General features: G+C 38.2%; 1 protein-coding gene across 7 annotated transcripts in view; it reads right to left on the reverse strand.

Annotated features, from left to right (window-relative positions):
• LOC139473971 (transient receptor potential cation channel subfamily M member 3-like) overlaps positions 1 to 16,731 on the reverse strand; it is a 265,126-nt gene that overhangs the window by 171,457 nt on the left and 76,938 nt on the right. For 6 of the 7 annotated variants that reach the window (XM_071256840.1, XM_071256857.1, XM_071256868.1 and 3 more), the window contains exon 2: positions 2,549 to 2,647. In XM_071256840.1, the coding sequence (XP_071112941.1) occupies positions 2,549 to 2,647 (99 nt within the window). Of the gene's footprint in view, positions 1 to 2,548; positions 2,648 to 12,766; positions 12,907 to 16,731 lie in introns of those variants that run through there. The other variant, XM_071256862.1, reaches the window with a different exon arrangement.

Genomic DNA, 16,731 nt, shown 5'->3' on the forward strand with positions numbered 1-16,731 from the left:
ACTGAGGACAATGATAAACCTGTTCCAAACATTTGCATAATCGTATAGAGAAAATGCACACTAAACACATCACTTCCATTTTAATCGGTTTAATGCAGCACAGCTGTGTATTAAACAATGAGGCGACAGCAACCAGGCATCACGTATCATGAACTGATATGTTTCTACCAGTTACCCACAATGCCCAGGTACATAACATATGCACGTCGTGAGAAGCCCCCTTTTCAGCAGTGAACCATACACATGATCAATGGACGTAATAAACACCAGCCATCAATCGTAAAACTTGGCTGAAAGAGGATACAGATAATAAGCTGAATTTTTTTTTTTATTTCATTCACAATTATGTTGCCCAAGTTTGAAATCATATATTAGCTTCAATAGGGGAAGTAATAGTCTGTCTCACTGTCCTTCAGCCATATTCTCTTCCGCCCAACACTTGGGCCACACATTTTTTATTTTTCATTACATGGGCCTGCCGCCCCTACTGAAAAGCAGCCAGTCCAAAAAATAAATTAAACATTAACATAGTTATATATATTATGTCTCCCACTAGTAATATAGACAATAAAAAAAGTTATATATAAATTCCATGTATAAATAAATAAATAAATAAATAAATAAATAAATAAATAAATAAATAAATAAATAAATAAATAAATAAATAAATAAATAAATAAATAAATAAACTCAATCAATCAATCAATCAATCAATCAATCAATCAATCAATAGAGACAGCTATATATTTTTATTGTGTGTGGTAAACAAATGGTAAAGGTGGAATATATCTGTGAAACAAAAGTTAAAAAACGTGGTCTTACTGTAATGCTGTAGCAAGTCTAGTTTTTCCACAGGTTCTGAAATCAACATCTCATTGGGGCTCCTTTTCAATTTAAATGCATTTGCTTGTTTCTATCAAAATTTAATATTTTCAGAGACAAAGCGTTGACCAACATGTAGCAACAGCTCTTCCGGAGAATACCTTCATCACAGGAAACAAGTGTTTCATGAAGGAAGTTGAACATTTGTAGACACGTCAGCCATTTTATGTCAGCACATCAAGCCGACAGATGTTTTACAGTGTTCATTTAGACATAAAATGTATATGGTTATTGCCTGTTGATTAATGCTCTGTATACATTGAATGTACCATATACATGATATAGCATATGACAAGAAGGATCTGATTACACTTTTCAGTTTTCACAAGTTTCAAATCTAACAAATACCCATGTGTGTGATATAGTGTTAATTTAGATGTCAAGGTATGATTAAATGTTAAGCCAATTCAAAGCCTTCGCTTGTCTAGAAGATAGCCATTTTCTGTTCGTTTTTTAAGAGCATTTTTTTCGGTTCTTAGACAAAATTGTCTTTGGTGTTTCAGTTTTTATTACCCTGGAACACAATCTACATGAGCAATTTTTTCTTCAGATTGTTTAATCACTATCTTCTTGGGGAATGCTGCAGTTTTTCTAATCTTCTTTGTAGATTTGTTCACTTACTTGAGCCAGATGTACCCTCGCTTTCAAATAACACACTTTAAAAAAAAGGTAAAAGCGTTTTCATTTCAGGCATTTTGATAGGATAACATTTTGTCAAACTCACGCTCTGACAATCTTCAAGACAAAATGATGTGATCTTGAGCTCTGTCTTAAGTGGACTGTCAGCCTACAGTTTGAGATAAGTTCCTGCAATGTTGCTGGAAGTAGACTAGTGATAAGCAAGTGGTTTATCTGTTGGAATGTTCATAAGCTCAGCTGTTCTGTGACCAGATGAATGATAGTTCCTTTCGTGTATCTATTTTACAACACATGTTTTACATCACTACAAGTTCCAATCCTGACAAAAAGCACTTACCTGGTCTGACAAGTAGTTTTACTGGACCTATCATTTGACGCATGTTTGAGGGAACGCATCAAAAGTTTCTTAAGTTGGGTATTTCAAATTGCAGAAAGTATACACTTTCTCCACATTAAGACACAATACATAAAATGACACAAGCAGGTCGTCGGTAAAAATGTCAATCCTAAGTTTACACACATATGCAAAACAAAAGACGACAATTTGTAGTTATAGAGGTGAAGAGGAGAAAGGTTATTGTTCAAAGCTTTCTCTTATTCCAATGAAATGCCACAGAAGCACACACAAACTAAGTACATAGCTTGCCCCTGATCTCTCTAAATCCATATCATAATCAAATATGTTTTTGCAATCTTTTGATACAAGCCCTGAATTACCCATGAAGATCCGGGGAAGAATAGGTCTTCAGCAACCAAGGCTTGCCCTAAAGGCGACTATGCTTGTCGTAAGTGGCAACCATCAGGATTGGGTGGTCAGGCTCACTGACTTACATGATGCATGTCATTGTATCCCAATTGTGTAGATCGATGCTCATGATGTCAATCACTGGTTTGTCTGGTCCAGACTAGATTATTTACAGACCTCTGTCATATCAGTGGAATATTGCTGAGTGGGGCGTTTAACAACAAACAAACAAAAAAAAAAACAAAAAAAACCACAAACCCTGAGGAATGCATTGTTACCTACCAGTTGCCTGTTCAACGATGTCACATCCTCGTACTTGCCCTCTTTAGGGGTTGTTATTTGGGAGATCGCCGCCATGCCCCCCGTGGCTGTGCACCATAGCTGAAACAAACATAATATGTATGTTACTTCAACAGGAAATCATGTATACCTCCATTAGGAAATATAACAAATATGTTAATTGCTTCAATGAATCTGTACTCTGACAATGGTATTTTCACATAATATTAGGACTGAGTAATGTTAGTAAATACGCATTATGTTTAACGTCTGACAAACATTCTGAATCATTGATGACTATAGCAACTTGTAAACACCTTAGAGGAAGTTGAAACAACTGCACTAGAATTACACTCTGGATTATTGATGGGTTTAAAGATGACAGAGATTTCATCATCAGAATTTATGTTGCTAGGGGGAGCATAATTCACATTAATGCCTGTATTAGAACCATTGTGAGCTCGGATGGAGCCAGTCTTAGGACACATTACTGCCTGTATTTGAACTATTGTGAGCTGGGATGGAGCCAATCTTAGGACACATTACTGCCTGTATTTGAACTATTGTGAGCTGGGATGGAGCCAGTCTTAGGACACATTACTGCCTGTATTTGAACTATTGTGAGCTGGGATGGAGCCAGTCTTAGGACACTTTACTGCCTGTATTTGAACTATTGTGAGCTGGGATGGAGCCAGTCTTAGGACACATTACTGCCTGTATTTGAACTATTGTGAGCTGGGATGGAGCCAGTCTTAGGACACATTACTGCCTGTATTTGAACTATTGTGAGCTGAGATGGAGCCAATCTTAGGACACATTACTGCCTGTATTTGAACTATTGTGAGCTGGGATGGAGCCAGTCTTAGGACACATTACTCCCTGTATTTGAACTATTGTGAGCTGGGATGGAGCGAATCTTAGGACACATTACTGCCTGTATTTGAACTACTGTGAGATTGGAAGGTGCTAATCTGAGGAGATATTACAGCCAGTATTTGGGATTTTGTGACATAAGAAGGGGCCAATCTGAGGACACATTACAGCCAGTATTTTGAACTATTGTGAGATGGCAAGGGGCCAATCTGAGGAGATTGGTTGGTTGGTTGGTTGATTTTTTGTTTAACGCCTCACTCAGCAATATTCCAGCTATATGACGGCAGTCTGTAAATAATCGAGTCGGGACCAGACAATCCAGTGATTGATATCATAAACATCGATTCACACAATTGGGATCGATGACATGCATCAACCAAGTCAGCAAGCCTGACCAACTGATCCCGTTAGTCGCCTTTTACGATAAGCATAGTTGCCTTTTACGGCCAGCATGGGTTGCTGAAGACCTGCTCTACCTGGCGTCTTCACGGTTCCAATCTGAGGAGATATTACAGCTGGTATTTTGTGAGATAAGGAGACACTCTAAAGAGAGATAACAGCCTGTATTTTGAGATATTGTGAAATGAGAAGGAGGCACTCCATCGAGATACTACAACCTGTATTTTGAGGTATTGTAATAGAGGGAGGGGACACTTAATGGAAAGTAGAGAAAAGGAGAACCAATCATAATAGATAATTCTCACGAGGATAGAAATATGCTTGTACCAATTTGAACTCCCCTTTGAAACTCCTGTCATTGACATCAAATTACCATAGACACAAAAAACATGTCTAGCTCAAAGACAACTGGATTCATCATCATGGAAACAGGCTAATCTATGCATAATAATATGTTCATAATAGTGTGAGCATATTTATAATACACCAAATCCACAGCCTACAGAATGCTCAAAGCACTACATTATTACCCCAGTAATTGGATAAGTGTAAAATCTATTTTCATTCTCAACTCCCTGAGGATCATACAACCCAAGCTTCCCATGTGGCGCTAGAAGGTTGACAGTCACATTATCCTCTCATCCTACTGGGTACTCATTCACTGCTGTGTGAACATTGATGAACAGAGCCATATTTCACATTGTCAGTTTTCTAAGGAGACAACACAAGGGCTACATGTCCCTTAGAGTGGGGCAAGACCATAGCCCTAGAAACTCTCAGAAGACAATCTGCCAAAGAGGGTCCCCCTCTCCACCTGATTTGTGACCTGTGCGCTGTACAGAGGACCAAGTACCACTGTTCTGACATATCCTGATTGAAATATTATCATAATTGTCAGCTGTTTGGTCCATCAACTGTTTGTCACATTGCCTAGTAGATGTAGTACATGTTTGTGTACATGTGTACTTCTTGTTTCATCTATTGCATCGGTTCTGATGCATGAAATTTGTTGTCTGTACACATTTACGGAAATTCAAATTAAGCATCATTTCAAATAATCCAAACATAATAAAAACAACTAAACAAAGGATGATTGTGTACCATATTTTCATTCAGTCTTTTCAAAACAATGATATTTTTTCAGGAACATGATGACTCTGACAGCAGTAACTGTAAGTACCATATTCGACGTAATAAGCGCCCCGCTCTAATAAGCACCCATAGCGATATTTGTTCATATATTGGCTAGTGAACAATCCCAATTAGCACCCCTTCCAATTGATCCATGTACATAAGACTTATTTATTTGTGTATAATACGCACTTGTGTGTTATATGCACCCTTAATTATAGCCAATTAAATTCTGGAAAAATATATCTGTCGTATATAAACATTTCAGGTAGTCACCAAAATACTATTCTAATAAGAGCCCCCTATTTCTAATTTTGAGAGTGCCCTGGGCGCTTATTACATCGAATACGGTATGTCAGTGATCTAAGCTTGTACGTGCAAAAGGGTTTCTTGTTCTTTTCTGCTATAGTATTTATATGTAGGAACCCCTATATCGTCAATTGTTAACATGAAAGATACGAGAAGGCCCCCTTTACCTTCATGCGGAACTTCTATTTTGTTTTTATCTAACACCGCACTCAGCAATATTCCAGCTATATGATGGCGGTCTGTTAATAATCTGTTAATAATTGTCTGGACCAGACAATCAAGCGATTGACATCATGAGCATCGACTCAATTGGGATACAATGACATGCATCAGCTAGCCTGACCACCCGATCCCTGAATTTTCGTATCATAAAATTTCTACCAAGAAATAGATGGATGGAAAATTTTCAGTCGCAAACGGTATTTGTGTTCCATCAGTCAGTAACCATGGTAACTGCAAACGATTGCTCCGATATTACTTTTGATCAATATTTAACAAGTTCTGAAATAATCAAATTTTCTAATGACGACATGGTTATTACCAAGGCAAGAATAGTGAATATGATACTCACTGAAGTAGGGGAGGCATAAACTAAAGTGTTAAACATCTCCTCTGCACTTCACACAGTTTCACAAGCAGGTGTATCACTTGTCTGTCAACCTGACAGTCTATACTGCAGTCTGCCCTGGGTCAGCAGCACTTGCATGTATATACCAACACTGCTTTGTGAAAAAATGACAGGTAAGAAGGTAAGTAGGCATTAATGATGTACTCACTGTTCCCGGATAGGAACTACGGAAGTAAGAACAACGAACTGCTCCAGGTACAACCTGAATGTGGGCGAGTCTATGCAGACTGTGTGGAAAAACACATGATTGACAGCAACTTGACGCAGTTGGACAGGAAGGAAGATGGGTTTGTCTGTTGTCAACCTATTGTCTTTTTGTTTAGGCCTTTTTTATTTTAGTTGGTTTACAGATTTTTCCCAAAATGATTCAGTTAGGTTGGGGGAAAAAATGAAAAATATATAACACTCTGACATGACATGGTAAGGTTCCTGGGTGTGGTTGGTGTGAGGTGAGGTGAAATGGGGTTTAACGTCGCGTCCAAGATTATTGCACTTATATAGTGACGTGCATGTACGTGTGTGTGTTTGTGTGGCTGCTTGTACTAGTCCGGACTGATGCCGATTTATAGTGCTAGCTCACTGAGATACCATGCCGCAGTTTAACATGAATACACCACTCAGACACAGTATACTGACTCCGAGCCGACCAGTCCTTGTTTTAGCCCCTTTATGCCGAGCGCCAGACAGGGTAACAACAAGTACCATCTTTCAACGTCTTTTGGTATGACGCGGTGGTTGGTGTGAAGTTCTACACTTATGGCCAACACTGCATTGTCACGTAAATAATTGCTGAAGGCAGTGAAACAATCCCCTCTGCAAAGTAGCAAGTTGTGATGGTAAAGTCATCTCATTTATGTGTTGCAAGATTTAAGAAAAATATATTTAAATTCTAATACAAAGTTTTTCAGGTCGGCAGTGATAAAAAATTTTTTTTTTAAAAACATTGTTGGAATGTTTTTCCCCTCTTCTCTGTATTTTGGGTCGGAGGAACTGCAGACCAAACAAAACAAGGAGAGGCCTTAACCATGCTGGGAGATGTTGTAAAAAATCTGCATTAGGTAGATATTTTTGAACAGCAAAGGAAACACAAATTATCATTATTGAACATGAGTTTACTTAGCACTAGTACATAACATAATAAGACATCATACGATTCATCAAGATGAGATGCTCTCTTTTGAGAAGAGGTTCTGTCTCCACTCAAGTTGTCCGTTTTATTTCCCCCGAAGAAATGGCACCAAGTAAGGACAATAATTCTGGCTGGTGGATATTCTGACTGTATCGTCACTGATGAGCCTGTGATGGCTGCCAATGGTCTGCTCAGCTGTCTCACTTGGAAGGTTTTTGCAGCGTTAGAAACAAACAGTTTTAGTCCACTAGTCCTAATGAGGATAACATATAGCAAAACCCTTAAAAAGGAAAAACTGCAACTAGTCCTGAGGATACCTTAGCTATTGCGCAGTTTGGCAAGGACTACAGGACTAGTGCTGCTTATTGTTTGTTTGTCGTTTAAAGCCACAGTCAGCAATATTCCAGTTACATGACCAGGGATGCAGATGTTGCAGATACAGCTGTCTGTCTTTTTGAGGTGTAATCACCACAAGACATTCACCATGAGGTGCTGTTAGTGGTGTTGAAACATTCCTGCTCACAATAAATAGTTATCATGGTTATGTTGTTGCATTGGCACCCATGTGTGTAACTATACCAGCTTGAAGACATCCAAAGGTCTTTGAGCTCACAGCAGGTCAGTTGCACCAAAAGCTGAAGGCAGAATTGCAATATTAATGAACTTCCATATTTACAGCCTCCACATACCGTATATCACTGTGTATAAGGCGAGTTTTTATACCTTGAATGAGGGGGTTAAGAGAGCAGGGTGGGGGGGTCTTCCTATACACGGGGGAGAAGATTTCACGTTTTTTCACAGTTATTTCACTTTCAGGTTCCACTGGCGATGTCACCCGGCGTTTGAAAGCCAGCCCGGCACTTGACAATAAAACTTCGCATTTCGTCCAAAATAACTGTTTCAAGAACTATTACATGAACACCATATCCATTTATATCTAGTTTCCATGTTCATACTGTATATTTTCTGTACTTAAAGTTGAAATGAGCCTCACAAGGATCCAGATTGTCAAGCCAGCTGACACAGCAAAACAATCAACATCCATGAGTAGAGAGCCGGAAGTACATCTTGTGCATGTTGATGTTCCAAGTGACACATGCCCAACATCACCCATGACCGTGATGACTGTATAAAGTGTATTATTCGATAGACCTGTTTTGTACACCCAAATCACTCTTACAACCTTATTCTATACATAGTTATCATCATAATCATGAATAACACATTCATATATATCAGTTGTGTTAGATTACACATTTATGAAATTTGCGTTTCTTTTGCTTATAATCAGTATACATGTCATAACCTAAACTTAACCATAAACCCTACGCCCCAAATTCTCACTATTATTATTATAATTTTAAGTTTCAGCACATTCAAGAGATATATATTCACATTTATATATTCAGTTATTAAAGATTATTTAGTTCAGAGTTCTTTTATTTCACAGGTGTTCACTGGACTAGACATTTTCCTTGATATGATCACCAGAGTTTACCAGCTGCTACCACAATATGGTGTACTAAGTACCTGTCAGCATGGTTAGTAGGCTGCCATTCCAATTAGAAAATAGAATATGGCCACAATATTTTGATAAACATAGGTATTGTGAAAGATAAAACACATGTTTAAACAATAAATTCCCCTTTCAACATATAAATAAAAATACTTAAACCAACAACTATGCCTACACTGAAAAAAGATCAAACTATTTCAAATTGGGGTTTTTCAAATGATCACAACAAATTTGTTTATTTTTAAGAACACTGGCCACTGTCAGACATTAATTTTTTAAACCTACAATCTACATTTTTATAGAGATGCCAAATTGATATGTCATAATATCAGCCAAGCACTAAACCAAAAACAATTACCCTGATAACTAGCTCTTGGGATAGCTTCATTTGAGATAAACTAGCTCTCTCTAGTGGACAAGAGCAAATGGCATATCTAAATATTGTTTTTAAGTTTTCATTTAGCATTTGTTGAAATCTACAAAGTAAATATGATTAAGCCTTCCCCACAAGCCTAAAGAATGGGTACTGCTTTTCCAGTAATATGTATCTGTAACAATTGTAATTGGTAGTACATGTGTATGAAATCCAGATCCAATGTCCACGGAAAGGAACTGATCTGATCTGAAGCTCTGACTTTTCTTCCGCCAAATGCTTGTTGAATGTGATCAAAGATCTTTATTATTACCACACACATCTAATAGGGGACTATTGGTCTGGAAATCACTGTTGCGATAACTACCGATATTGAAAGAAACTATTGCGATAACTATTGATATTGCAGCGTTAGAAATTGGCACTAGTCCTATAGTCCTTACCAAACTGCCCAATAGTAAAGGTATCCTAAGGACGAGTAGAAATTGTCCCATTTTAAGGGTTTTGCTGTATGTTATCATTACAAGGACTAGTGGACAAAAACTGTTAGTTTCTAACCCTGTATTGCAAGCAACTATTGCGATAAATAGCGATAGTTTTCAATGTATCATTTTATATGGATTTTAGAGTTGAATTAAACCTTGGAACTGAAGTTTCCTTTGAATGTGATAAACATAACAAGAAACAAAACGTAAAGTTTATGATATGACCGATTTGTTTTTTCTTTACCCTAATAATTTAAGAAAAAGAAACTTCCACATTAACATGTGTAAATTACTACCACTCTTGATCAAAAGAAAAACGATTTTGAACAGCATATTGCACATATTTTTTTTATATGGTAAATACAATCGAAACTATCAATATTCCTAACTGAAATCGATACTATTGTTCAGAAACTGATTTAACAATCGATTTATTGACTCTAAGTGCTTACTGATAGCAATATATCGATATTTCTATTTATTGTGACACCCCTAACATCTCTAACATTATTACAGCAAGTACATTAACATAAAAATCAATTGAAATATTAATATTAATATATGTAGTTCCATAGAGAGTTCACTGTCAAGAAGGATGCCAAGATGTTTTACTGCATTCAATAACTTTATTTGTGATTGTCCAACATTTACCATTGTAATATCTGTGATGCCCAGCCAGTGTTGTTTTAATCTTGTCAGGATTGAGTTTTAGCATGTTTTTCGTCATCCAAGATTTGATTTCATTTGTGCAGTCCTCTAAATGTGTGAAGGCAGACCGAAAATCATGAGGGGGAAAACATGAAGGCTGTCGATTATTCTCATTTTCAATTTCAAAAACATGATGAAAATTTCCTTCCTTGATGATTATACATACCGTATTCAACGTAATAAGCGCCCAGGGCGCTCTCAAAATTAGAAATAGGGGGCTCTTATTAGAATATAATTTTGAGTTGAAAGATCATAAATTTCGTGGTTTATGCTGACAGGAAATGTTTATATACAACAGATATATTTTTCCAGAATTTAATTTCCCATAATTAAGGGTGCATATAACATACGAGTGCTTATTATACACAAATAAATAAGTCTTGTGTACATTTATCAATTGGAAGGGCTGCTAAGTGAGATTGTTCACTAGCCAATATATTAACAAATATCGCCGTGGGCTCTTATTAGAGCGGGGCGCATATTACGTCAAATATGGTAATTTCATGTCAAAATCCCTTTCACCATGTTAACTGTCTATTACACTGTTCAGGCGAATTTTCAGTTCATCATTTGACCACCACTAGCAACACACAGAGTGCCAACAACTAAGAAAGCATATAATTAAATTCAGTGATACTGACAAATCAATCAAATGGTAGGGGAACTTTACACATGGAAGTCATAATTTGTAGTCATGTAATAATGGTTCCAAATTAAGATACAGAGTTTATCAAGCGAGTATGTTGTGGGATGATAAATATCCTGTATTTGGAATGTACACTGTATTCAGTGAGCCTTTGCAAGCCAAATACAGTCAGCATGTTCTGATTGTCAAATTCATAAACATGATGAATATTTCCTTCCTTTGTTTCATGTGTGGTCATATACAACTAGTCCTCAGCTACTCCACAGCTTATTTTGGACAAGTTGTTTATACAAAATAACAATATTGTTATCTCTCACAATTGGTACCAAAACATACCAAGTTTTACTGGAATATGCGCATTGATTTTTACATCACAAGGTCAATTGAACTGTCAGTATAGTTCCAACTAAACCATCTGAGATGGTGTTGTAAGGTGTACAAATACAGATAATATGGAAACTGATCTCACTGTGGCATCCTCGCTAGACAGGGGGAATCAGAGGAGAGTCACCAAAAAATATGACAGTTTCTAAGGGAGGGTCACAAAATATAATACACATATTCAGGGAGGGTCATGAAAAAAGGGACATTTTAAAAGAGTTCTTTTGCATTTTGTCTTTTCAGAGAGGATCATGAAAAACTGTACAAGGACATTGAGAGTGAGTGAGTTGGGTTTAACACCGCTTTTAACTGTATTCCAGTGATATCACTGCATGTCAGCTTTATGTGGGAGGAAAGTCCGAAGTGATGCAGGTCTCAGACGTTTACCAGTTTCGTGAAACCCACGAGCACAGGTATGGTACTGACAAACCTAGAAACATATTCAGGGCGAACTGGGATTCAAACCCACAATCATAGGTTTCTGGCGTGCCCAAGGGACACAACTCTGCACAGCGAATCAGTGCGCCTTAAAGGACTGGGCCACTCGTGCCCCCAAGGACATGGAGAGGGACATCCAAAAATATGACAAGCACAAGGGGATCGTAATTATTTTCGGTACATTTGTGTATAAAAAATGTCTGACCCCTCCCCGGTCCCTGACATTGCATGAACCTTGTTGTTTTCAGTAGTAATATGTACTATTTTCAAAAACAGAATAAACATGATAAATAAGAGCAATGTTTTTAATTTTCTGTTAATTTGTTAACCTTTCTACAGGATTTGATCATCATATTCATCTGTGGCGGATCTAGTTATTTCCTGCTGTTGCACCAGCTGGGAGCTGGTCAAGTGCTGTTCATTGCGGATAGGTTAGTGACAGGTGACAGTTTATCTACATTTCCAGTATACGGACCGGTCTATAAAATCATAATTTGCAGAAGAAGCATCGGGGAATTTGTTCATCAAACAAGAACATGATTGTTCTCACCTACAGGATCATGGTATTGCACAGTCATTGTGACAGGTCCCTAAGTCTAAACAACTAAGACCACTTAATTTACTACTATGATTGACCAATAATGAGTTTACATGGTCTCTGTCGTCAATAATAATATAATGGCAGTAAAATATATTCTTGAAGGCTATGTGTCTATACATATTAATAATCTAGTCTGCTTCTCAACTCATCAAATCATTCTGTTTGGGGCAGGCCTATATCTCTCACTAATACTGTAATAGATCTACAAATGCGTACTAAACTAGAGGTCTTTGGCACATCTTATGTAAGGCAAATTAGTCTATGTCTGTGATTGTGAACAATACCAGTCTGGCCTGATCTTAAATCAATGCGTTTATTGACAACACGATCGTCTTATAACGAATGGTGTAGGTGCCCCACTAATCAAAACAATCCCTCGTCTATTCGAGAATCAGCACAATGCCAAATGATTACAACCAGCGTGTATGTTTCTGTTAGCCATGCATATACAACACAGCATTCTACGCGGAACAAGCGTTATAACGAAAGCCAAGAACACGTGATGATGATCAGCCTAGTACGCTGTCACATCACTTCAACAGCTGCGAGACCAGAGTGGAACGCTTTGTTAGAGAATCGCCGGACGAAAAGAAATTATTCTCACCAGTCCGGAAATCCAACCTGGCAAAAACTGACCACAGTTCCTCTGCCACAGAAACGTCCACGCCCAAATCTATCGCCATCGACATGTAGAAATTAGTTAAATCTCAGACAGTACAATCTTCCCTGTCAAACAAACCCGCGATACACATTTACCGGAAGGTAAAGGTCAATGTGCCAGAACGAGGCTGTGGAAATCTATAGTCATTATGACCTATCGAATAGCGTACAAGCCTGTCACACCTGCCTTCTCGTCGCTTACTTCCATACTCAGGTCAAACATCTCTGTGACAAAAGTTTATGAAAAACAAAGTCAGTGTGTGGAAAAGGTGAACATTTCTGTGTGAAATTAATCTGAGTTTATGAAGACAATGTTGTTAAATGCCAGAAATCGTTTTAATTTTACTATTAATGTTTTACTTCACAAACTATTACATTAATATTTAAATGTCTGACTTTCCATATCATAATATTCGCCTCATATAAGTTTAAAGACTATGGCGATATATTAAATAGGGTTGGATGAAACAGATATGTAATCTACAAGGAATACACAAAAGAAAACAAATCAATTAACATGAAATACAAATATTATTTACAATTTAAGTTAACCGCCGAATATGGGATAAGAAATGTATTATTCACACTTTCATTACAATATTTTGTAATTATAATATTGAAAAAATGGCTTATGTTTTGTAGTGAATAAAATACAATGAAACCCAAAATGAGGGAGTAACTTTGGTTTGGTAACATGCAAATTAAGTGGTGTAGCAGAACAGTTAGCCACCACAAGTCATTATTTTAAAATAAGAAATTATAATTGTACCCTCTGTAACTTCACTTACAAACAGATTACGTCAACATTACAAACAGATGACGCCAACGCGATGACCAAGACGTTCCGTGGCTCATACATTCTTCGACCTATGAAGATTCCGGGGTAGAACAGGTCTTCAGCAACCCAGGCTTGCCGTAAAAGGCGACTGTGCTTGTCGTAAGAGGCAACTAACGGGATCGGGTGGTCAGGCTCGCTGACATGGTTGATGCATGTCATCGGATCCCAAGTGCGTAGATCGATGCTCATGATGTCAATCTCAGGATTGTCTGGTCCATACTCGATTATTTACAGACCGCTGTCATATAGCTGGAATATTGCTGAGTGCGGCGCTTAACAACAAATAAACAACGTGCATGTTCTCTCACAATATTGCTAAAAGTGGCGTTAAACCATACTCACTCACTCACGGGTCTACTCCTTGCACGATTCATCAATCAGGATATAGGTTAATCCGGACGGTGACACATGGAACTGTTCAGTCCGAATTCACAGGGTTAACTTTATCATCATATAGATTATGTTCATACCAATTAAGCTGTAGTTTCCAAGTGAAAAGTCGTTTCATGTGGACGTGGATGCATATAGCAGAATATCGCATCGAGTTAATCATGCATTTGATGTTGAAATGCTAAGAGAAAACAACTTTTGATGAAACAATACATGTAAACTGATTTATCTTTTTGAAACGGACCATAGAAAACTGTGAGAATTACTCTGTCGCGTGAGAACCAATCAGAGCAGACAACACCACGTGACCGACAAGGGGCACATATTTGTCAATGAACCGGCTTACTCGCGACCCCGCATTCCTACTCTATATCGTATTGGCCTCGTAACGCGCCATGTGTAGCAACGTTGAGGTCCAGAGACGTGTGAGAGGCGGATACCGACTTATTTCTTTGTGCGGGGCCCAACATTCCGATCATTTCAGACTTGCACATACTTAACAACATTAAAAGGGTAAATTACTGACAAGTCAAGAAAGGCAACAACAGTGTAGATGCATTGTTAGCCCCGTCTAACTAGACAGACAGTGAATGACCTTTGAAGTTGAGTGCATTCAAAAACAAATAGAGCGTACCCTTCGTTATTCAGGAGATATTAAAGATTTCGCTGTTCAATTTCTAGATTTCTACACACTTTAAATGGATTTATCAGTCAGGATTATTTACCTTTTTAAATCACCGTTCGGTTTTAAAGCTTTAATGATTTATAACTTTTCCTGATTAAAATTTACAAATATGAACATCATCTATTAAGATTCACGCGTATAAGCTACACTATTGTTATATTCGATTGCTGAAAACGTATAGACACGTCATACACACATTCGAACAGCACGTCGAATATATAGTACAGTGTATGCACACAATGCGTCATTCATGTATTTTTTAAGTGAAACCTTTTTTTTAACAAACACGTGTATTTGTATTCTCAAATGTCTCAGTAAATCCGACAAATACCTTGCATAGATTCTCGTTCTCTCACATGAGCACTGCCCTGGTAAATCAATACAATGGTTTAATGTGCAGACAGCTATATGACTATTACGCTGCGCTTTTGACCCAGACGGACGAATATGTGCTCTTAATGTCAGATGTATAGGTATAGGTCGCGATCACCTACATTATCTAAACACTGTCACCGCCAGCGTTAATTAAATACCAGTACGCAGGAGGAGGACGCGATGGGGCTGATGATTAATTAATCCCGAAGGAGTTGAAACTGAATGAGTTAGCGATTACCACAGCGTGTTGTCTCTCTGGTTACAATGATGCTGAGTGAAGGCCGATGCATGCCGGCTCAAGTCTCTATTCTGACCAAATCTGAATTAACAGTAAAGTAGATTTACGTCACATAGTGAATATATCCACGTGTTAATGTCAATTTTCCTGCCTCTGGTCTTATGCCCCATCCAAACGCAGACATCTACTCACGTGAGCAGTATATACATGAGTATATATACTTAGGGTAAGTAGAGTCGTCAGGTGAACAGATTTGCATACGTGTGTATGGATAGATACTCAGCGTGTAAATTTGTACGAAGTAAAGAGGTCATGCAAAAGTGTCACGTGAATAGATTTTCTATTTGCTCATATATGTAAATCAGGTTGCACAATGACTAAGAAAAGAAGGTTATTGCATCATGTCTAAATGTATATAGATATAACTTGTTTGTTTGTTTGTTTGAGCTTTAAAGCCGCACTCAGCAATATTACAGTATATAACTCCGGTCTGGACTAGACAATCCAGTGACTGATATCATGAGTATCGATGTACGCAGTTGGGATACCATGACATGTATCAACCAAGCCAGCGAGCCTGACTACCCCATCCCGTTAGTCGACCTCTTACGACAAGCATAGTCGCATGTGTCAGCGGTCCAAAATGTCAGCTTGGTTTATCTCGGACATATGATTAAACCGAGTGTCGTCACTCCATCTGGCACGGGTGGCCCAGTCGTCTAAGGCGCCACGATTCGCTGTGCAGAGTTGCATCCCTTGGGCACGCCAGAAACCTATGATTGTGGGTTCGAATCCCTGTTCGCCCGAATAGCGGCGTTAAACCCAACTCACTCACTCACTCTCTGTCTGGCAGGAAAGCATGGTGAAGACCAGCCGGATGACCCCCCAAAAATGCTGGGGAATGAAATACAGAACTAGGAGTACAGAAAATCATATCAGCAATGCGAAATCAGAACGAATGCATTCTCTGAAACGTGCATTTAAAGATATAAACAACGCCCGAAAATCAGTGGTAAAAGAAGAAAATTGTGTCAATTTTATATACCAAGTTGATGAAATCTTGGGTCAACGTCCACTTTCCCTGTGAAACTGATGCACGGAGAGCATGACCAGTACGAGAAAACGATTGCCTGCAGACAGCTGTGATAGTTATAATGAGTACGACACAACAGACAGAAATGACGATGATGTCGCAATAACAGACGATGCAATAATGCTGCCATGGGTGACAACGAGGAATCTGAGCTAGCCGTCTCTGCTATGGTGGTGGCGATGGTTTTCAGTCCCAGGAGAGTAGAGAGGAAAACTGGAGAGAAAGTGGGGAAGAAAGCTAAACAAGGACATTATGAAACAGACAGAAAAAAGACACGGAAAAAACATGGA

This window comes from Haliotis cracherodii, unplaced genomic scaffold (genome assembly GCF_022045235.1).
Source record: "Haliotis cracherodii isolate W230 unplaced genomic scaffold, xgHalCrac1.p SCAF_1, whole genome shotgun sequence".
In the NCBI taxonomy this organism is placed as follows: domain Eukaryota; kingdom Metazoa; phylum Mollusca; class Gastropoda; order Lepetellida; family Haliotidae; genus Haliotis; species Haliotis cracherodii.